The sequence below is a fragment of the Oratosquilla oratoria genome, chromosome 39 (genome assembly GCF_046742065.1).
Source record: "Oratosquilla oratoria isolate Oo_2021 chromosome 39, ASM4674206v1, whole genome shotgun sequence".
Classification (NCBI taxonomy): domain Eukaryota; kingdom Metazoa; phylum Arthropoda; class Malacostraca; order Stomatopoda; family Squillidae; genus Oratosquilla; species Oratosquilla oratoria.
In genome coordinates, this window is record NC_134815.1 from 15,380,947 (window position 1) to 15,405,710 (window position 24,764).

The following is a 24,764-nucleotide window of genomic DNA, read 5'->3' on the forward strand; positions in this document are numbered from 1 at the left end:
TGAACATCTTAATCTCAACTTAAAAAAATGCAACAGACACTATATAAAAAAGAAATATTATCATTGATATTACAATTTTGTAATCAACAATGGAAGCTCTGTTTATGGCTGCTTAACTTGCTTAATCAAAATTCTATATCTACATATAGATAAGCCTAGTCCAACAAGTTTTCACTATGTCTAATTATGCCTTACAATCCCACTAGTTTTTTTTTCTACTACAATGAATAACATATTAAATCAAAAGGTAAAACTGTATGTCATATGCATTTAACGGCCCACCCCAAAAAAAAGTATACTTTCAGTGTACAATATGCTGCTAGCCAACATTTATCCCTGCATAAACTAGAACACTTTCTAGAACAGACTATAATATAAAACATGACATCAAATGAAATCATCACTGTAGACTTGTTCTGTTTAAAAAGATTATGCTAGCACAGTACTATACCATAACACAGGTAAAGGGAGGGGAAAGGGAAAAGAAGGAGGGAGGGAAGACTAAGCATGATGTCTAGTTTTAATGAGGAGTCCAACCAACCCATAATATAATGCAATCTTTTTCAGATACAATACATTAATAAAAAAAAATTCCTAATGTTACTACTGCTATTGGTATGTCAATTAAATGGAAACATAAAAAGAGAATTTCTATGTATTTGACCCAAAATAAGTTTTTCAAGGTGCCCTCTAAAGGCGACCACAGTATTTAATTTCCATAAAGCCTGTTGTTCACAGGACAAATTTTCACAGTTTTTGTTGACTATAACCTATTCATTGTACTGGTTCACCAGCATATAAACAAACAACACCTACTGTTCAGCTGAACTTCACTTTTGTAAGCATTGTACAGGTTAACAGTATTTAGACATTGGTAAAAAATACATTCTAGCCTACTGTTTCCATTTAAAATTTCATTTCAATTTACTGTTTCAAAATTGTTATGAGCACCAAACAGTTCCATGATACTACTACGGTCTCCCAGTGAACCTTTCATATTGTCTTTTATATAAAATGCACCACAGTAAAACAAAACCTTCAGGTAAAGTTGAACAACTTTCTGTCATGAAAATATTCTGTCAACCAAGACGCGGGCTTTCCTTTAACCCCACGCAAAAAACATCATTTGAGTCTAATTAATATTAAACAGTTTTATTCCATTATAGGCATTAAATCTAGCTTGGCTACCCCATTCAACCTAATACCAATTTTTTTCCAACAATGGACAGATATTTCTTTTTTCAGGCAAGAGGCAGCCCCTCAATCGAAGATGCTCACTAATACCAGGGGTGACTGACAGGTTCGTTGCTGCAATCTAAGTGCACATTTAAATAGTCCACAATACAGCTGGACTTGCTTGAACTGCTACAGGCCAATACATTGTAGCAGTAGAGTACAAAACTGGAATCTACTCTGAAATATAAGTAATCTTTGGAGTCCCAGGGAACACAGCAAGACTGTACTTCATGGCAAACTAGAGTTTAAAAAAATTTGCCACAGCAATCCATTTTGGTTTGACTGGTACATACATCCTCATATTTAATATATATATCTAAGGTCACTTTGTGGAAGACAGAAAAGAAAAGAAATAAAAGAAAATAAAAAGTGGTAATGATGATACAACATGAGATACGATATGCACCTAACTGTCGCTGTAATGAGGTGTGGTGTAATCATTCCATTTTTCTCATCAACCAGACATACAAAGAAATTTTCAGGTATTCAAATGACTTAATATGAGAACATCTTGTACTATGGCAAATCACAAAATCCCACATCAAGATACTGTCCAATCATACATGAAGGTCACATTAGGTTTCATTTACCTCTGAATGCAGTCTGTATAAATAAGAATTTGCCATTCTGTAGAAATTTCCCCCACAGATACAGAACAGATAACAGTTCAACACTTCATACCAGAAATCTATGGGAAGACACAGGAAGTGTTGCCAGCCAATGATAGTGAAACTCAAGGCAACAATTACAAAGGAACCCCAGTTCATGAATGCCTCTCTTTAATTCACTGTTAATTTTTAATATATTTCTTACTGTTTTCTGCATACAAAACTATAATTTTATCTATTTACCAAGGGGCTCTTTTCCATTATATATGGAAGGTAACCAGCCAAGGCACACATCCACTCCCACCATTTTCACTCCATCCACCACCCATTTATTTCCCTCTCATCTTAGTTCCTCCTGGATTAAGGGTCATCCCTGTCTCCTGCCCACTGCCCAGATCAAAAGCAATACATGATACAGCACATCTACAGTAGGACTCCTTCCTTTGCATTAACTCCCTCTCCTTGTCCCCTCATGGAAAAATAGAGAAGACAGGGAGAAATCCTTTTGGGCTACATCAAATGATCATTCATATGCAACCATTTTCTAGTCACACCTATCCATTGCCTTCTCACTTCCCTGCTCAACAGACAATGCCATTTTGCTCAAAGCCCTTTCACCCCATTCATTCATCTCATTTTTGGTCATCCTCTTAAGTTCATTCATTCAACCTCTGCTTTCCATACTCGTTTTGCTAATCTTTCTTCACTAATTCTTTCCATATGCCCAAAACATTCCAATAAGCTTTCATCAGCCCTTTCTGCCTTCTCCCTTTCTACCCCCACTCTCCTCCTTACCTCATTTCTCACTTGATCACCCCTCCTATACTTCTCAGACACTTTATCTCCAACACATTTTAACTTCTCCTTTCTGGCTCTCTTAAATTGAAAGTCTCTGCCCTATACATTGCTATAGGTACAATCACTCCTTCATATAATCTTCTCTTTGCATCCATTATCAGATAATTATTTCTCGTCAAACTTTTCAATCCCTCAAGACATTATATTGCTTCCCTCATTCTACAGCTGACATCCACCCCCACTCTTCCCTGAATACTAAATCTATCCAATTCCTCTAGCCTTTCTCCTCTAAGACTTCCAACTTGCTGCCTCCCTCTCCCTTTGTAGATCTTATCACCTTGCTTTTACCCACTAAGTATACTCTATATAAAATACACATGCATATTATGTACACATATTTCTATGGAAAGCAGAACAAATATATCTGATTAACATTACTTTTTATAGGGAAATATATTTCAGTTCACAATGTAATTTATTGGAACAAATCAACTTCATGAACCAAGGTTCCTCTGTATCGTCATTACTTTCATTAACCCTCATAAATTTAAGTTATGTTTTCAAAACTTAAGTATTAGAGTTGTTGCTTTCCATAACCTATGGGGGTTGCATATTGACAAATGTGATTAAAATGTGGGTTTATAGACAATATCACCCCTCACAAAATCCCTTCTAACACAGACATCTTTCCATCTCTCTGGGGCCTACTGTATTTATTCTCAAAGTTTGTTTAATTTCATCTACATACTTGATAAAGCTCTAACAGGCTAAACTTTGTACCAATTGGTTTCATCCTTACATGGCATTTTCCCTAAAGATCTAGTCTGATGAAAAATTACATATCTGACTGCCAGTAAAATACATGCATACATACTTATACCAAGGGCTTTTTCCCCCTTACAAGGAAGGTAGCCACAATCAAAAGGCATAATTCCACTCCCACCCATTTCATCCCCACCCACTCCACTCCCTTTCACCACCCCTCCCTCTTTTAGGCACATCCACAGTAAGGGCACTTCATTTCAGTAATCAGCAACCCCTCTCCATCCCCCCCATGCAGAAAAAGAGAAGACTGGGAGAAATCCCTTCAGGCTGTATCAAATATGATTCACACATAACCACTCCCTTATGGCCCCATCTCCCACCCACTTCCTTCCATGCATCACAGCATCATCCATTCACAACCATTCTCCACTCACCCATATCTTTATCTTTTCTCTTCTTTCTTCAACAGACATCCCCCTCTTCCTCTACACCCCTTTTACCCCATCCATCCATCTCATCCTCGATCGTCCCCTCCTGTTCATTCCATCTACCTCTGCCTTCCACACTTCTTTTACTAATCTTTCTTCACTTTATTCTTTCCATGTGTCCAAACCATCCCAATACTCTTTCATCAACCCTATCTCCTAACTCCTTTTGCCAATAGAATGAATTCCCTCGAAATTATGGTGTCATGCAACTCCAATACTTTGGTACAATAAAAAAATAAAACTTTTCACCTAACACTTCTTTAGAAACATATATTTACTTAACTTTATTTTTCCATCACTCAATCTGCCTTTGTAGGGCATGAAAAGTGTTGGCCATTTAATCTTCAAAATGAGAATACAAAATCATTGTAACCACAAACCATGATAATTAACAATTGTGGCAACATTTTCCATTCCAGTGCTAATGGTATGGGATATTATCTGTGATGATACACATTCCAACATATTTACCAGCACATTTTATCTTAAACATATAAAAGGATACTCTGGTTTACCATGAAAAATATATCTACCCTATTTCAATCAGTACTCCTACTCTAATTTAGGCACTAAGAAAGCATATGGAAGGCATCTGAAGGCACTTGGGAAGGCATACAGAAGTACAGTACATAGCAGCTTCAGGCATCACAAATTACTGTTACTGTGTTAATTGTTCACACTAACAAATCACTATTTAGGTTAGTAAAATAAGAACAAAGTTTTCTTTCACAAACTGGTTAGGAAAACTAATAGCTTTCATTATTCACACAACCTTAAATAGAAAAAAAAAAAAATAGTACTGCTCATGATACATGAGTTCTACTCATAGGTTTTCTAAAGGTCACTTATATATAAAACAACAAATCTTGCACTTTCAGGCTACATACAAAACTACCATATCTAATAAAAAAGACAACAGTATTCACTTTGTAAAGATAAACCTTCATAATATTAATTATTGTATGCATGAATCTGGTTGTCATACAAAGTTACAAAAAGAGAAGAGCAAACAGGTATCATGGTCCCATGAAAATACATGTGGTAATCTCACTACAATAACAATACATTTTATTGGTAAGGCACAAAGTGAACTTTAGTTAATCAATTTTCATCATCATCCTCTTCCTCCTCACCTTCCTGCTCTTCACCTTCATCTTCATCTTCTTCTTCGTCGTCCTCTTCTTCTTCTTCTTCCTCTTCTTCTTCAGCTTTCATTCTTTTGCTTGATGATGAATTTTCCTCCTCTGCTGCATCATTCTTGCTTTTGCGGCCTCTCTTCCTCTTAGGCTTTTCCTGCAGGTGGCGGTTGATGATATGGTTCTCCAAGTACTTTTTGTTGTTGGTCTTGTAACTACAAATATCACAAGCAAAGTTCCTCTCACCAGTATGAAGCTTCATGTGAAGGTTAAGCTTAGACTGGAAGGGGAACATTTTTCCACACCGGTCACATGTAGGAAGCTTGACCCTTCCGATCTTTATGGGTTTGCCTTTGTACTCAACGCAGGAATCAATATCTACATCCTTATGCTCTGTCAAGCAATGAATGGTAACATTAGCCCTCAAATTATCCTTGAGGTCACATATCCTGCATCGGAAGGGCAAAACATCTGGGTGTGCTCTATTAGAGTGATACTTGAAGTCATAGTTGCATTTAAACACTTCTAGACAAATCTCACAACGGAACTCTTTCTTGGGGACATCTATTTTCACTTCTGCAACATTCCCATCAATGGCAACAGTCCTCAGTGTGATCTTAGCATCAGGTGCATCACCATGCTTGCGATGAATGTGGTCTCGTACAGTCATTTTTGTGGTGGCAACAAACATACACTCTGTGCATCCATATGGTTTAACACCTGTGTGGGATCGCAAATGCATCTTATACTTCCAAGTGTCATGCCACACTTTTGAGCAATATGGGCAAGTGATGCTCAATTTCTGAGTGGGTTTGACTTTTTTGGCACTTGTGGCAATCAAATGAACTTTACTCCCATCTTTGTTCACCAGGGACTCAATATGTGCATTGGGATGACGTTCCTTGATGTGTTTCCTCAGATCTGCTTTATGTGTGGCCCTCATTCCACAAGCAGCACACTCAAACCTTAGCCGTTGGATGTCTCGTCTTTTCTTGCCTGGTGGCGAGGCAGATGATGAGCTGTTTGTCATACTCTGATCACTGACTGTACTTTCATCTGGGGAGTCAGGTGCAATGGTTACATCGTCAGGATTACTCATGGTGTCAGAAACATCAATACTCTCACTACCACTGATACTGCCAGATTTACTACTTTCTTCTTTTATGCTAGCTGTTGACACCTGTTTTTCTTCCATCTTCACCCTTTTGTGTTTTGGTACATACTTTGGCCGAGGTGCATCCGAGTGGACAATGAGGTGTACATTAATCATATGACGTTGCATGTGCTCTATGTAACTAGTTGAAAACTCGCACACATCACACTGATAAGGCTTTTCCCCTGTATGACAGCGCACATGACGTTCCAACGAGTACTTGCTTCCATAAACCCTCTCACAAATAGCACAGGAGTACTTCATCTTAGTACGAGGATCTCGCCCCATGACAATACCATCTTCCATCATGATTTTACGAGGGGCCTTGGTCTCCATTAACTCCTCAACTTCTTGCTGCATGTCATCATGGGTCAAGTTCTTCTCCTTCTTGGTTATATGCTGTTTAATGATATGATTCTTAAGTTTTTCTGGATCTACAGAGTTAAAGGAACATACCCGGCACTCGAAGAGCTGATCTTCATGTTCAATGAGCATGTGTTTGCGCAGGAAATAACGGGTTGGGTACCACAGGTGACACACCTTGCACTGGAATTTCTTGGACTGTTCATCCTGGGGAGAGAAACCATTATTGTAAATATATACTATTCTCTCTCACACACACAGACACTGCTAGAATGGATGAAAGATTGTTTTGAAGGAAAGGTACACGAGGGCAACATTAAGGATAAGATGTCAAGATGGAGAGCAGTAATAAAGTTTCAATGCTTGCACCCATAATGCTTTTTGTCTATGTCAATGACATGATGAAAGGAACAACAAGCTATGCCAACACGTTTGCAGATGATGCAAACATCACAAGAAAAGTGAAAAACAAGGAGAGTAGACTACTCCAAAAAGATCTAGACCATTTTTGCATGGACCCAAGAATGGGAAATGAGGTTCAATACCAGAAAATGCAAAGTAATGGAAATGAGCAATAATGGCAAAAGACCATCCCTAAACTACTCCTTGGGAAGGGAACCCATTACAAAAGAATAAGAGGTGAAAAATTTGGTAGTGTTGATAAAAGACAGTCATCTGACAGACATACCAACAGGATTAAGAGGCATACTGACTAATGCAGAAGATTAAAGTGGCATTTCACAATATGGATGAAGAGATGAAGAAAAAATTTATTGAAACCTTGATCTGTCCAAGACTGGAATATACATCAATAGTATGGTCCCTACACAGAGTGAAGGATATAAGCATGATCGAAAGAATACCAAGAGCACCAATCAGGAAAAACTAAAGAACTGGGTCTGACAACTTTGAGAGATTGAAGAGAAAGTGATATGATTACAGTATTTTGGTCACTAAAGGGGATAGAATCCATCACCAAAACAGACCTCCTAATTAAAGAGGGAGGGTTTTACGGGGTCATAGGAGCTAATTAAGAGAAACATGTCTAAAAGATGTGAAGAAATACAATTTTCCATAAATGTGCATAAATACTTGGAATAGCTTTGGTAATATAGCCCAAGCTCAAACAATACACAAGTTCAAATCTAAATATGATAATTGGAAATCAAGGATATAGATTAAGTTGAAACTGTATATGAACTTGAGGCTAGGTATGATAGAAAATTAGAGAACAGGAGATGGGATAGAATGAGTGTTGCTCTTTTCCTATATACTACAATTAGGTAAATACAGACACACACACACACACTTCAACGAACGGACGGCTTAGAAGACGTTCTGAAGAAAATTGAAGTTTCGTGGATCCCAACGCAAAGAGAAGTGCCTATTGTATTTACAGGGTGGGGGGAAAATTGCTCGTGGGGTAGTAGGAAAGTAGGGAAAGAGGAGAAGGGGAGGGATTGCTGAGGGAAATGGAAGGAAATGAGGAAGGAGAGGACTTGGCCCAGGCAGACAGGCGAAAGGTAAACAAAAGGCCCCCCGACCAGCTGAGCGACGATGAAATGTCTAATAAAAATGTAAAGATTAGAAGTATAGATAAGAGCAATACAGTAGAAAGTGATGAGAATATTTTCCAGGGATTTAAAGAGGGTGGGGGGGACACAAACCCCCCAACCCCCCCCGACTGACAAGACTAGAAGAGAAGCTCGATAAGATGATCGAGGACTTGGAGCATAGGTTCGGTCATGTTAACAACATTATACGGAGAGTTGAAAAATTGGAAGAACTAGAGAAGGCGAACAAAAACTTAACTAAGGAAATTGAAGAATTAAAAAAACAGTTAAAAGAAGGAAAAGATGAGAATAAAGTCTTAAAAGAGAATAATAAGGAAAACAACGAGGTTTGGAAAAAAATCCAAGAAAATAGCAAAGTTGCATTCACTGACATAATCAGACAGCAAATGAATGAACAAACTGAAAACTCAGTTATCAAAGTGATGAGACAGAAGGAAAATATAGTAAGAGACTTAGCAGACAGAAAGAAATGTATAATTATATTAGGAATGGAAGAGAAACATAACCCAGATAGAACTACAAGAATCAAGGAGGAAAATGAAAAAGTAAGAAATTTACTAGAATTAGTTCAGGAAGATGAACCAGAAATAATGAAACAAATCGAAGAGAAATTCAGGCTCGGGAAATATAGTACAGACAAAACCAGACCAATTAAGATTAAATTCAGGTCACAAACTACGGCTGAGAATATCTTATCCAAAACAGGGAAACTAGCAACAAGTGAACAATATAAAAAGGTATGGATAAAAAAGGAAATGAATAAAGAGGAAAGAGAGGAAGAAAAACAGAAAAGACTTGAAGCTAAGGAAAAAAACGAGATAAGAACGGAGTCAGAAAAAGAGAGATTCTATTGGAGAGTAGTGAATATGAAACTAAAGAAAGTCGACATGCAAGAGAAAAACAAAAGGGAAACAGAGAACACAATGGAAGTGGCAGAAAACTAAGAGTGTCTTACACAAATATAGATGGATTAATAACAGGATTGAATGAGCTGAATGATTATTTGAAAGAAAAAGAACCAGACATAATGGGAATTGTAGAAACAAAATTAAAAGGTCCACTACCACCCAACAGTGTAGGACATGATGCATATAATTATTGGATTAGAAACAGAGTGAAAAAGGAAGGGGGTGGAGTTATGTTCCTGACTAAGAAGGATATAAACGTGAAGGGTGTCACATATGGAAAGAATACAGTAGAGATGATAATGATGGAAGTAGAAGATAGAGATAAGAAGAGCAGAAAGTTTGTGATAAATTATGTGCCTCCAAAAACAGCCTCATGGGAAGAGAGTGAACATAAAAGTATGTTAGTGGACACAAAGATAACATTAAACAAGATAATGGAAGAGGGAGGAAAAATAGTTATGATGGGCGACTTTAATTGCAAAGAAATCTGCTGGGAAGAAATGACAGTAAAGGGTGGAGACGGCTCATGGGGAAACGCTCTACTTGAGATGGTTACTGACCATACAATGACACAATGGATACAGGAGAACACTAGGTATAGAAATGAAGAAGAGCCATCGAGACTAGACCTAATAATTACATCTGAACCTAGAATAGTGGACAAGATTGAATATAAAACACCAATAAGTAAAAGTGACCACATATTGATTGAACTGGAACTTAATGAAGAAAAATATATGAAAAGAAATGAACAATATAGAAAAGGAAGAATGATGTACGAAAAAACAAACTTTGATAAAATAAGAGAATTCTTTCAACAAGAAAACTGGGAAGAAATATACAAAGAAGAAACAACAGTGGAAGAGAAATGGAATATTTTGACAAAAATTTACAAAAAAGGAGTGGAAAAGTATGTCCCAAGACAAAAACAAGAAAAAGAATATGTAAAATGCTGGTACAACAAAAGTTGTAGGGAGTTAAAAGACAAAAGAGACAAAGCCTGGACCAGATGGAAAAAAGACAGAAGACCTGAAAAATGGAAAATATATACCTGTTATAGAAATGAATATGTACAAACGTGCAGAGAGGAAAAGAGAAAATATGAAAAAGATATCATAGAAAAGTGTAAAGATCAACCAAAACAGATTTGTAAACAATAAACTGAAAAACAAACAAGACTTGGAGAAATTAAGACAAGAGGGAGTTGAATACACTGAGGAAATGGAAATGGCGGAAATTATGAACAAACATTTTAAATCAGTGTTTACAAGGGAGAACATACAACCTGAAGAGAACGAATGGAAAGAGAAAGTCCCCCCTATGGAAGAAATAGAAGTAACAAAGAATGAAATATTAACACACTTGAGTAATCTTGATGTCAGAAAATCGCATGGACCAGATGAAATAGCAAACTGGATACTGAAAGAATGCAGGAATGAACTGGCAGACAAAATACATAGCATACTAAATAGTTCCTTGAAAGAAGGAAAAGTTCCAGAAGATTGGGAAAAAGCAAATATAGTACCTATATATAAAGGAGGAAATAAAGAAGAACCTACAAACTATAGACCAGTCTCTCTAACAAGTACAATAGCAAAAATTTGTGAAAGAATTATCAAAAGTAGATGGGTAAAATATTTAGAAAAAAAAACAAAGTGTTAAATCCAAGGCAATTTGGATTCAGACAAGGACGATCATGCGTCACCAATTTAATATGTTTCTATTCAAGGCTAATATATATAATACAAGAAAGAGATGGATGGGCGGACTGTGCATTTTTAGACCTAAAGAAAGCTTTTGACAAAGTACCACATAAGAAGTTGCTTAAGAAAATAGAAACTGAAGGAGGAATACAGGGCAAACTACTAAATTGGATGGAAGACTTTTTGCAATAAAGAAAAATGAGAGTAGTGATAAGAAACCAGCACTCAAAATGGGATGAAGTAATAAGCGGTGTTCCACAAGGAATAGTTCTGGCCCCAATAATGTTTGCTATATACATTAATGATATGGATGAAGGAATTGAAAGCTATATGAGCTTCTTTGCAGATGATGCAAAACTACTGAAAAGAGTGAAAACTGAAGAAGATTGTGAATCACTACAGAGAGATCTAAATAAAGTACAGGAATGGAGTAGGAAGTGGGAGATGGAGTTCAATACAAAAAAGTGTAGTATAATGGAATTTGGAAAATACAAAGAGCAATTACAAAATTGGCACCAACACTCTCAAAACTATCATATGAAGAGAGACTAGAAAAACTTGAACTACAGACACTAGAGCAAAGAAGAGAGAATGGAGATTTGATAGCTATTTACAGAATCATGAAAGGCATAGAAATTACTGATAGAGAGAATCTGATAAAATGGGATGACAGAAATACTAGAGGACACGGAAAGAAAATAAAAAAAGACAGCTATAGAAGAGATTTGAAAAAGAACAGCTTTCCTCACAGAGTAATAGACAGTTGGAACAAGTTAGATGAGAAAGTGGTGTGTGCAAAAACAATACATGAATTTAAAAATAGTTTAGATAAAATGAGATATGAAGACGGGACCCCACGAGCATAGCTCCCCTTCCCGTAAAATACAACTAGGTAAATACACACTTCAACGAACGGACGGCTTAGAGGACGTTCTGAAGAAAATGAAATTTCGTGGATCCCAAAGCAAAGGAAGTACCTATTGTATTTACAGGGTGGGGGGAAATTGCTCGTGGTGTAGGGGAAAGTGAGGAAAAAGGAGAAGGGGAGGGATTACTGAGGGAAATGGAAGGAAATGAGGAAGGTGAGGACTTGGCCCAGGCAGGCAGACGCCATCTAAACAAAAGAGGTCCGGACCAATTTAGCGACGACGAAATGTCTAACAAAAATGTAAAGATCAGAAGTATAGATAAGAGCAATACAGTAGAAGGTGATGAGAATATTTTCCAGGGATTTAAAGAGGGTGGGGGGGACACAAACCCCCCCCGATTAACAAGACTAGAAGAGAAGCTCGATAAGATGATCAAGCACTGGGAACTTAGGTTCGGTCACGTTAACAACATTGTGCAGAGGGTTGAAAAATTGGAAGAACTAGAGAAGGCGAACAAAAACTTAACTAAGGAAATTGAAGAATTAAAAAAACAGTTAAAAGAAGTAAAAGAGGAGAATAAAGTCTTAAAGGAGAATAATAAAGACAACAAGGAGGGTTGGAAAAAAATTCAAGAAAACAGTAAAGTTGCATTTACTGACATGAACTGCAAATGAAAGAACAAACTGAAGGCTCAGTTATTAAAGTGATGAGACAGAAGGAGAATATAGTAAGAGACTTAGCAGATAGAAATGTATAATTATATTAAGAATGGAAGAGAAACATAACCCAGATAGAACCACAAGAATCAAAGAGGAAAATGAAAAAGTAAGAAATTTACTAGAATTAGTTCAGGAAGATGAGCCAGAAATAATGAAACAAATCGAAGAGAAATTCAGGCTCGGGAAATATAGTACAGACAAGACCAGACCAATTAAGATTAAATTCAGGTCACAAACGACAGCAGAGAATATCTTATCCAAAACAGGGAAACTAGCAACAAGTGAACAATATAAAAAGGTATGGATAAAAAGGGAAATGAATAAAGAGGAAAGAGAGGAGGAAATAAGGAAAAGACATGAAGCTAAGAAAAAAAACGAGACCAGAACGGAGACAGAAAAACAAGAATTCTACTGGAGAGTAGTGAATATGAAATTGAAGCAATGGAAAATAACAGAGAGAAACACAAAAGAAACAGAGAATGCAATGGAAATAACAGAAAGTTAAGAGTATGCTACACAAATATAGATGGATTAATTACAGGACTGAATGAACTGAACAAATATCTGAAAGAAAAAGATCCAGACATAATGGGAATTGTAGAGACAAAATTAAAAGGTCCACTACCACCCAACAGCATAGGACACAATGCATATAATTATTGGATTAGAAACAGAGAGATAAAACAAGAGGGTGGAGTTATGTTCCTGACTAAGAAGGATATAAACGTGAAGAGTGTCACATATGGGAACAATAGAGTAGAGATGATTATGATAAAAGTAGAAGATAGAGATAAGAAGAGCAGAAAGTTTGTAATAAACTACGTGCCCCCAAAAACAGCCTCATGGGAAGAGAATGAACATAAAAGCATGTTAGAAGACACAAGAATAACACTAAACGAGATAATGGAAGATGGAGGAAGAATAGTTATGATGGGCGACTATAATTGCAAAGAAATATGCTGGGAAGAGATGACAGTAAAGGGTGGAGAAGACTCATGGGGAAGTGTTCTACTTGAGATGATTATTGACCACACAATGACACAATGGATAAAGGAGAACACTAGGTATAGAAATGAAGAACCATCGAGACTAGACCTAATAATCACATCAGAACCTGAAATAGTGGAAAAGATAGAATACCAGGCACCAATAAGCAAAAGTGACCACATATTGATAGAACTAGAACTAAATGAGAAAAAAGACATGAAAAGAAATGAACAATATAGAAAAGGAAGATTGATGTACGAATTTTTTTTTTTTTTTTATAAAATAAGAGAATTCTTCCAAAATGAAAACTGGGAAAGAATACACAAAGCTTGGACCAAAGTGAAGAAAAACAAAAGACCAGAAAAATGGAAAATATATAATTGTTATAGAAATGAATATGTACAAGCGTGCAGAGAGGAAAAGAGAAAATATGAAAAAGATGTCATAGAAAAATGTAAAGATCAACCAAAACTATTCTACAGATTTGTAAACAACAAACTGAAAAACAAACAAGATTTGGAGAAATTAAGACAAGGAGGAGTTGAATACACTGAGGAAATTGAAATGGCGGAAATTATGAACAAACATTTTAAATCGGTGTTTACAAGGGAGAACATACAACCTGAAGAGATCGAATGGAAAGAGAAAGTCCCCCCTATGAAAGAAATAGAAGTAACAAAGAATGAAATATTGAAACACTTGAGTAATCTTGATGTCAGAAAATCGCATGGACCAGATGAAATAGCAAACTGGATTTTGAAAGAATGCAGGAATGAACTGGCAGACAAAATACATAGCATAATAAACAGTTCCTTGAAAGAAGGTAAAGTTCCAGAAGATTGGAAAAAAGCAAATATAGTACCTATATATAAAGGGGGAAATAAAGAAGACCCTACCAACTATAGGTCAGTCTCTCTAACAAGTACAATAGCAAAAATTTGTGAAAGAATTGTCAAAAATAGATGGGTAAAATATTTAGAAAAAAACAATGTGCTAAATCCAAGACAATTTGGATTCAGACAGGGACGATCATGCGTCACCAATTTAATATGTTTCTATTCAAGGCTAATAGATATAAAACAAGAAAGAGATGGCTGGGCTGATTGTGCATTTCTAGACCTAAAAAAAGCTTTTGACAAAGTACCACATAAGAAGTTGCTTAACCCCTTCCATACGGTGCCGCCTACGTAGGCGTCATGAGGAGCAAGTGGATTCGCGATGCTGCCATATCGGCGTCTTGATTATATTTATTGTATTCGCCCCTGTGTTTTTACATTCTCTCAAATGTGCCCTGAATCCCATTCTCTGTGGTTTTCAAAATTCGCGGGTGAAAGAGAGAACGATCGATATAAGCGGTGACTATATTTTATGATGCGAGTATTATTACAACACGTCGTACGGCTGGCATTGGCTGCTGCCCGCGAGATTTAAGTTCCGTACTGAAGTGGTTAAGAAATTAGAAACTGAAGGAGGAATACAGGGCAAACTGCTAAATTGGATGGAAGACTTTTTGCAAGAAAGAAAAATGAGAGTAGTGATAAGAGACCAACACTCAAAATGGGATGAAGTAATAAGCGGTGTTCCACAAGGAACAGTTCTGGCCCCAATAATGTTTGCTATATATATTAATGATATGGATGAAGGAATTGAAAGCTATATGAGCTTCTTTGCAGATGATGCAAAACTATTGAAAAAAGTGAACACGGAAGAAGATTGTGAATCACTACAGAGAGATCTAAATAAAGTACAGGAATGGAGTAGGAAGTGGGAGATGGAGTTCAATACAAAGAAGTGTAGTATAATGGAATTTGGAAAAAGTAAAAACAGAATAACAGGATCATATAAATTGGGAGAAGAAGGAATAAAAAAAGTAGAAAATGAATAGGACCTGGGAGTCATTGTTATGAATAATATGTCACCTGAGAAACATATAAATAAGATTTTTGGAGAAACCTATAATTTAATAAAAACAATCAAAGTTGCATTTACATACCTGGATGAAGAAATGGTGAAGAAAATTCTAATCACCCTGATAAGACCAAGATTGGAATATGCAGCAACGATATGGTCACCAAGTACAAAAAAATGTATAAAAAAAATTGAAAGAATACAAAGAGCAATTACAAAATTGGCACCAACACTCTCAAAACTATCATATGAAGAGAGACTAGCAAAACTTGAACTACAGACACTAGAGCAAAGAAGAGAGAATGGAGATTTGATAGCTATTTACAGAATCATGAAAGGCATAGAAATTACTGATAGAGAAAATCTGATAAAATGGGATGACAGAAATACAAGAGGACATGGAAAGAAAATAAAAAAAGACAGCTATAGAAGAGACCTGAAAAGGAACAGCTTTCCTCACAGAGTAATTGACAGTTGGAACAAGTTAGATGAGAAAGTGGTGTGTGCAAAAACAATACATGAATTTAAAAATATTTTATATAAAATGAGATACGAAAACGGGACACCACGAGCATAGCTCCCCTTCCTGTAAAATACAACTAGGTAAATACACACACATACTCTGAAGAAGCCTCAGTTCAGGAGGAAATAATGAATGAAAGCTTCCAACTGGTCTTCACAAAAGAGGGCACATTTTTGGAGGAAAGTGAGGGGAGCAAAAAGCCAGGTTTAGAAGATATAAATGGTGAAGTGAGGGAAGTGATCAATCTTTTGGGATCATTGGACATGACAAAAGCTTCAGGACCTGACGGGATCTAAAACTGGGTACTTAACCTGTTAAGCGTCTGCTACTGCTTATGCCGTTTTCCAATTTCTTTCCACAATTGCACTCAATGGTATATAATGTCCTCAACTTTAAAAGCTCCCTTCAAGCTGTATGACTTCATATTACATTTATACATATAGAAAACTTTAGGAACATCATCTGACAACATTCTGAGTGCATCTTGAAGTTTGTGGCAACTTTTGCTGGCTCACTAGAAGGTAGCAAAGAAACTTTTTCAGTACACAGTGAGCGTTCATCATAGAATTATATTTCTTATTTCCTTGAGATATTACAGAAAGGGACAATTACTTTTGTTTTTCTGGATTTTTTTTTTTTGTGTATGCGTGTCCTTTTCTCCATTTTCTTGTCATTGAATTTAACTTTTTTTTAATAAAAAGAAATCAAGTAATTTTTTATTTTCCCTAATTTGTTCATTACTCCAGCATTTACTAAATATGTATATCTATGTCAAAATAGACAAATAAATAGTTTGAAAAATACAAAAAAGATAAAACAAAAGCAAACAAGTTCATAAGAAATGAATAATAGAAAAAAAAAAAAAAAAAGTGTCCTGAAGTTGAAAGAGGGCGACGCTGCCAAAGTGCCAATGGTTGCGGAGGGTGATGCTTAACAGGTTAAAGAATGTAGGGAACCACCATCAGACAAGATCCACAGTCTTATTATGTGTTCACTGAAAGAAGATATTGTGCTGCTTGACTGAAAAAGGGGCAAATGTGGTGCCAATTCACAAAGGTGGAAATGAGGGGACACCACTAAATTATAGTTAAGTATCATTGACCAGCACATTGCAGAAAATGTCAAGACAGGGAGAAAATCCCTTTGGGCTGCCTCAAAATATCACTCACTTATACTCCCTAACAACCCCATCCCCCAACCACTCCCTTCCATGCATCACAACACCCATACACTACCATTCTCCACTCACCCCTATCTATCTTCTTTCTTTCCTTAACAGACATCTCCCTTTTTCTCAACACCTTTTTCATCCCATCCATCCATCTCATCCTTGGTCACCCCCTCATGTTCACTCCATCCACCTCTGCCTTTCACACTTCTTTTACTAATCTTTCTTCACTATTTCTTTCCATGTGTCCAAACCATCCCAATAATCTTTCATCCACCCTATCTCCCAACTACTTTTCAACCCCCACTCTCCTACTCACCTCATCTCACTATCCAGCCTAGTAACCCCTACCATACTTCTCTGACATTTAATCTCAAACACACATAAGAACATAAGAAATAAAGGAGACTGCAAAAGACCATAAGGCCTACACTAGGCAGCTCCGTATCCATCACCACCTGTCATCCCCATCCATAAAGTTGTCTAATCGTTTTTTAAAACAACTGATAATTTCAGCAAATGATAACAAAACAAAAACAAATAATATAAAATAAATTATAAGCATTACAGCATCTTGCTTAGGTGTTTATCTAAATGATTCTTAAAGCTTAGAACTGAACTACATTGCACTACCTGTGCAGGAAGTTTATTCCTTTCATTAACTACACGGTTGGCAAAGTTGTTTCTACCTACTTCCAAATTGAATCTATTTCCGGACAGTTTGAGACCATTGTTTCTTATCTGATTCTCATTCAATGTGAAAATTTTGTCACTTTTGATGTTGTCAATTCCTTTTAGAATCTTAAAGACCTGAATCAAGTCACCTCTGAGTCTACGCTTTTTTAGGGAAAATAGATTCATATGTTTTAGTCAATTTTCATATGATTTATTTTTTATATTTGGAATCAGTTTTGTGGCTCGCCGTTGTACTTAACCCCTTCCATACGGTGATGCCTACGTAGGCGTCATGAGGAGCAAGTGGGTACGCGAGGCTGCCATATCGGCGTCTTGATTATATTTATTGTAGTTGTACCTGCGTGACCCCCATACTCTGTAAACTGGCTTCATCATATTTTCTATGGTTATCAAAATTCACAGGTGAAAGAGAACGAGCATTACAGGGGTTACTTTATTTTCTATAATGCGAGTATTATGACACAACATCGCACGTCTGGCAGCTAATGCTGCCCGCGAGATTTTGCCCCGGAGTGAAGAGAAGTCTTTCTTCCTCTCTTATGTTCCACATTTCTGCCCCATATAGTGCTGTCAGCACAATCACTCCTTCATACAATCTCCTCTTAGCATCCACTCACATATGCCTTTTTCTCATTACACTTTTTAATCCCCCAAGGCATTTACTTGCTTCTCTCAATCTACATTCTACCTCCACTTCCATTTCCCCCTTTCCCACTACATTTGCACCCAAGTATCTAAAGCTATAATTCCTCCAGTCTCTCTCCCTTAATACTAACTTCCAGTTTGCTATTATCTTTTCCCCTTGCACATCTCATCACCTTACATTTACCCACATTTATCTTCAACTTCCTTCTTTTGCACCCCTTCCCAAACTCCGTCACTAACTTCCTTAATCCCTCCTCTGATCCTGCTAGAAGTGCAGTGTTATCAGCAATCAACTGACCTATCTCCCGCTTTTCTCAATTTTCTTTAACCATCTCCAATTCCAAGCACATTACTTTGTGTTTACCTCTTGCACCACCCCCATCCATGTATAGATTGAAAATAAGAAAAATAGAATCAATAGGTGGCGCCAAAGGAAAATTATTGGAATGGATGGAAGACTTCTTGACTGGGAGAAAAATGAGGGTAGTAAGTAGAGACAAATACTCGAACTGGGAAGAAATGCTAAGTGGTGTCCCACAAGGTTCAATATTGGCTCCAATCACGTTTGCCATATATATAAGTGACATGGATGAAGGAGTGGAATGTTACATTAATTTCTTCGCAGACAACACAAAAATACTAAAGAAAGTAAAAACAAAGGAAGATTGCGAATCATTACACATAGACCTAGTCAAAATCTGGAAATGGACTCAAAAGTGGGAAATAAACTTCAATATCAAGCAGTGTAGTATAATAGAGTTTGGAAAAAGTAAAAATAGAATATCAAGAAATCATAAAATTGGTGAAGTAGTCAAAAAAGTGAACTCAGAAAGAGACCTTGGAGTAATAATCAGCAAAGACGTCACCAGACAAACATACCAGTAAAATAGTCAGAGAAACCTTCAACCTATTAACCACTTCAGTACGGGACTTAAATCTCACGGGCAGCAGCCAATGCCAGCCGTACGACGTGTCGTAATAATACTCGCATCATAAAATATAGTCACCGCTTATATCGATTGTTCTCTCTTTCACCCGCGAATTTTGAAAACCACAGAGAATGGGATTCAGGGCGAATTTGGGAGAATGTAAAAACACAGGGGCGACTACAATAAATATAATCAAGACGCCGATATGGCAGCGTCGCGAATCCACTTGCTCCTCATGACGCCTACGTGTGCGGCACCGTATGGAAGGGGTTAAGGTCAATGAAAGTGGCATTTGACTATTTGGATGAGGAAATTATTAAAAAAATATTAGTTACACTAATAAGACCAGAACTGGAGTATGCAGCAACACTATGGACACCCAGTACTAAAAAAGAATAAAAAGAAATTAGAAAGAATACAAAGAGGTTATGAAGATATACGGGATAGGAGGAAAGCTTCTGGGAGCTGTCAAGAGTTTTTATGAGAATAGTAGAGCTTGTGTCAGGATTGGAAATGGAGAGAGTGAGTGGTTCGAGGTAAAGGTGGGACTTCGTCAAGGATGCGTTATGTTGCCCTGGCTGTTCAACTTATACATGGATGGGGTGGTGCGAGAGGTAAATACAAGGGTAGTGGGTCAGGGATTGGAGATGGTTAAAGAAAATGGAGAAAAGTGGGAGGCGAGCCAGTTGTTGTTTGCGGATGACACTGCGCTTGTGGCAGGATCGGAGGAGGGATTGAGGAAGTTGGTGGCAGAGTTTGGGAGAGTATGTGATAGAAGAAAGCTAAAGATAAATGTGGGTAAAAGTAAGGTGATGAGATGTACAAGGGGTGAAAGTGGCAGTAGACTGGAAGTGAGCATTAAGGGAGAGCCACTGGAGGAAGTGGATAGTTTTAGATACTTGGGTGCAAATGTGGCAGGGAAAGGTGGAGTGAAAGTGGAGGTAGAGTGTAGATTGAGAGAAGCGAGTAAATGCCTTGGTGGATTAAAGAGTGTAATGAGGAATAGACATTTGGGAATGGATGCTAAGGGGAGACTGTATGAAGGAGTGATTGTGCCAACAGCACTGTATGGGGCAGAAACATGGAACATAAGAGAAGAAGAGAGAAGGAGTTTGAATGTGTTTGAGATGAGGTGTCTGAGAAGTATGATGGGGGTTACTAGGCTGGATAGAGTGAGAAATGAGGAGGTGAGGAGGAGAACAGGGGTGGAAAGGGAGCTGGGAGATAGGGTTGATGAAAGAATATTAGGATGGTTTGGACACATGGAAAGAATGAGTGAAGAAAGACTAGTAAAAGAGGTGTGGAAGGCAGATGTGGAGGGAGTGAACATGAGGGGGTGTCCTAGGATGAGGTGGATGGATGGGGTGAAGGGGGCTTTGGGGAAGAGGGGAATGTCTGTTGAGGAAGGACGGGAGAGGACAGAAGACAGGGGTGAATGGAGAAGGGTTGTATATGGATGATGTTGTGATAGCATGAGGTGGAATGGGCGGGTGGATGGGGGGTGTGGTAGTATGTGTGAGCAAAATTTGACGCAGCCCGAAGGGATTTCTCCCCGTCCTCTCATTTTATGCAATGGGGGGACGGAGATGGGGGGTCGCCGATTTAATGAAGCGGCCTTGCTGTGGATGTGCTGTGTCTTGCGACACTGCTTCTGACCCAGGGCAGTGGACAAGGTGCAGGGATGACCCGTCATTCAGGAGGTGCTAAGATAAGAGGGAGGGTGGAGGGGTGTGGAGTGTATTCAGGGATGGAATGGGTGGGAATGATTTTATGCCTTTTTCTTTTTGGCTACCCCCCTTGTAAGGGGGGAAAAGCCTTGGTATATGTATGTATGTAGAAAGAGTAACAACAAAGTTGGCACCAACTCTAAATTCACATACAAAGATTGTCCAAATTGGAACTACCAACTCTGGAACAATGAAGAGAAAGAGATCTACTGACTATTTACAGAATAATGAAAGGAATGGAAATCCTAGATAGAGATGATTCGTTAAAATGGGACAACAGAAATAACTAGAGGACATGAAAAGAAACTCAAAAAAGGATAACTATAGAAGAAATCTGAAAAAAAAAAAGCTTCCCACATAGTGGTGAAAACTTGATGCTGAAAGATACAAAGACGGGTCACCACGAGCATAGCTCCCTTCCCGTATAATACAAATAGGTACATACACACAGATATATATTTATATACACACATTACAAACATTAATATTCAAAACACCTGAACTGTGAAACAACTTACCTGAGCTGGTGCAGGTGATGCCAGAGGTCTCCGGTCCATCATATTTGAGAAAGTGGGTGTGGCAGACTGTTCAACCAAAGGCTGGCTTAGCAACAAAGACACTGCCTCATCTTCAGCAGGTGGCAAAGACCCCCCATTATCATTACTATTATTGTTATTGTTGTTAATAATGTTATTATTGGCAGTGTCCTTTTCATGCTCTTCAACAACAACAACATTGTTGTTGTTGTTGTTATTGTTATTTGCAACCTCTTGTTTGGGTTTCTTGGTTGCTCCTTCCATCTTGACACTCTTTTTCTTAAGTTCCAAAAATTCTTTCACACTCAACTGCCCATCCTCCCCAGCAGTAACTTTCTTCTTTGAAGTCTTCCCCATTCTGGCAACCTGTAAATTGAGATAAATATATCAAAGTGGTGGTGGTTGTGACAATGATATATAAATACCAAAAATGGTGATGATGAGAATGGCCAAGTTAAAACATAATCCACCCCTAAAACTACCCACACCTAACCAGTATCTATTCACATATTTGCACCTCATAGAATATTACTACTACTACTATTGTATACTTTCCCAAACTGTCACTAATTACCTTAAACCCTCCTCTGATCTTGCCGCCAGCAGTGTTGTCCACAAAAAGCAACCAGCTCACCTCTCATTTCAGTCCTCCACCTCAGTCCCCTACCCATTACCCTCACATTAACCTCCCACACCACCCCATCTATGTACACATTGAACAGCCATTAGTACTGTACAGTACAATTAGCAATATTTCAGCTCAAACCTCAGAATTTAGATGGACAAACTGAAACTTTGGAGATATATAAAGGTGAACAGCAGTGTGGTGTACATGTACCCTACAAATATGCTTGTGTGCAAAGTGCAAAGTTTATGCATTGTAGATCTGTGTGGTAGTTGATCTAACTCAATGGTTGGAAATGCCAGAAAGGGTCACTGCAATTAGGTCGCGTCTGGTCACGGGGTCGGGTCAGTCCGTTGTATTCATATACTGCCAGCTCCAAGTGGGAAGGCCAGTCAGTGAGTCAGTTAATTCTCTGTACTCAACTTGTTACACATCACTAAGCCTTCATGGTTGGTCCTCCATTGGGGGACCACACCACATTTACCTCTGACACATGTACTTTGCTAGAATAAAGTATACAATGAAACTGCGCATCACTCTCTCCCTACGTCACCTAGTCCAAAGTAACACACACTTAAATGTTACAGCAGTACCTTCATCCAGTCCCAAAAAATCCTGTGATGGGATTTCGAGCTACAGCCACAAAAATGGCAGCCATCTTGGATTTTGATAATTTTCTTATTTATTGCTTCTGAAAGGTGAAATTTAAGACCTCTACTGTTGACATAGCAGAAAGTGTTTTGTGATGCAATCTGTCCCATAAATTTTCTCTAATTTCTAGCTTCTCTACTCTTTCCATCATACACTAGATATTTTTCGTAACTTTCTCTGAAGTCTAGAAATATCTCCCATGTACAGGAATACCTCGCTGTCTGACACTATGTAAATTTGACAATATAAAAAGTTAGGAAAACTTTGAAATACATCACATGTGACTTGATTGGGTTTGGTCATTTCCACACACTTATACATCATCGCCCCAGATCCACTTTATAGCTCTCAAACAGCATTGTATTTACTCAACTGATAAGCATCAGTGTGAAGCATTCCACAACATTGGCACACCAACTACAAACCAAAATGACCTTGTCCAATGAGAAACTGCACAGTAGTTCTCAGAAACACTGAAGATCACGGAGGAAAATGGTTACAAGCCCCAACAGGTATGTTAATGAAATGGAACTATTGGAAGCAGTTGCCTAGCAGGTGTGTATGATATTAATTACATTGTATTTTTATATAAAAGAAAAGAAAGAAAAAATCCAGAAAAAGAAAATTAGGGATTCTCATTTTCTAATTTAATAATATTCTGTATATTACTAATATCTGTGTTTCTGCACTGTTTCAGATCATTCCTGTTCCTGGAAGAAAAAATTACTCCCAGGTTCAAAGCAACCAACGACTGCCTCACCCTGGCCTTGGGTAGCAATGCCGAGGGGGATTGCAAGTTAAAACTTGCTAGGACCTACTTTAGAATATGGACATACTGTATGACAACCACATCTGAAAACACTCTCTGGCAAGGTGTTGGCAGTGCTAAGAAAGGCCATCATGCTTTTGGCAATACTTAAAACAAGCCATGCTCAGAAAGACTCATGACATTGAAGTTACCAACTCTAGAGCTTTAATGATACTGTGGGGACATCACTTTAGTTTACAACTACTTGTATGACTTCTACTAAGGTGAGGAGTCAAGATCTGAGCTGCCAGCAACAGGATCAAGAGATTTTAGGGGATATAATCAAAAGTGCCAATAATTTAAGGTTTCACCTCTATAAGAGGAGGATTCTTCACCAACAGTCATCAAAACATAGAATTGCTACCCAAGGGCATCTTCAGAGCACCTTCTTTGAACATCTTCATGAGTCAATTTGAAGAGTTCAGGGGGAGAATCACCCACCCCTGTGGCACCCAACCTACAAGATCTTCTAAAAGCACTGCAGACACCATGCAAGTAACATGCAATGAATGGACCAACAAAAAGACCCTTTAACCCCTTCCATACGGTGCCGCACACGTAGGCGTCATGGACTTAGATCTCGGTGGCAGCAACCAATGCCAGCCGTACGACGTGTCGTAATAATACTCGCATCATAAAATATAGTCACCGCTTATATCGATCGTTCTCTCTTCACCCGTGAATTTTGATAACCATAGAAAATGCGATTACAAAAGAATTAGAAAGAATGTCATTATGGAGGGGCGACTACAATAAATATAATCAAGACGCCGATATGGCAGCCTCGCGAATACACTCGCTCCCCATGACGCCTACGTGTGCGGCCCCGTATGGAAGGGGTTAAGGGCTCAAACATTGAATCACAAACACTGTATCTCGAGACAAAACCCCATGAATAGGGCCCCAACTCTATATACTACAACCAAGTAAATGCATGTGTATGTCTATATAATGTATGTGTCTATATATATATATATATATATATATATATATATATATTCAACAAGAACCCACTGTGTTGGATAAGAAGAAATGAAATAAATGGTATCCATATATTTTGATCACGGACTGTGATCCTCTTCAGTGGAATACGTATTCCACTGAAGAGAATCACAGTCCGTGATTGAAATATATGGATATTATTTATTTCATTTCTTCTTATCCAACACAGTGGGTTCTTGTTGAATTTTACGAATGTGTTACGACATTACTTTGTAGATATATATATATATATATATATA

General features: G+C 37.8%; 1 protein-coding gene across 1 annotated transcript in view; it reads right to left on the reverse strand.

Moving 5' to 3' along the window:
• Window positions 1–591: 591 nt before the first annotated feature.
• LOC143020298 (uncharacterized) overlaps window positions 592–24,764 on the reverse strand; it is a 26,811-nt gene continuing 2,638 nt past the window's right edge. The window contains exons 2-3 of the mRNA XM_076176560.1: window positions 21,422–21,805; window positions 592–6,754 (exon numbers count right to left, since the gene is read on the reverse strand). Coding sequence (XP_076032675.1) covers window positions 4,997–6,754; window positions 21,422–21,796 — 2,133 coding nt within the window. The 5' untranslated portion in view covers window positions 21,797–21,805 and the 3' untranslated portion in view covers window positions 592–4,996. The remainder of the gene's footprint in view (window positions 6,755–21,421; window positions 21,806–24,764) is intronic.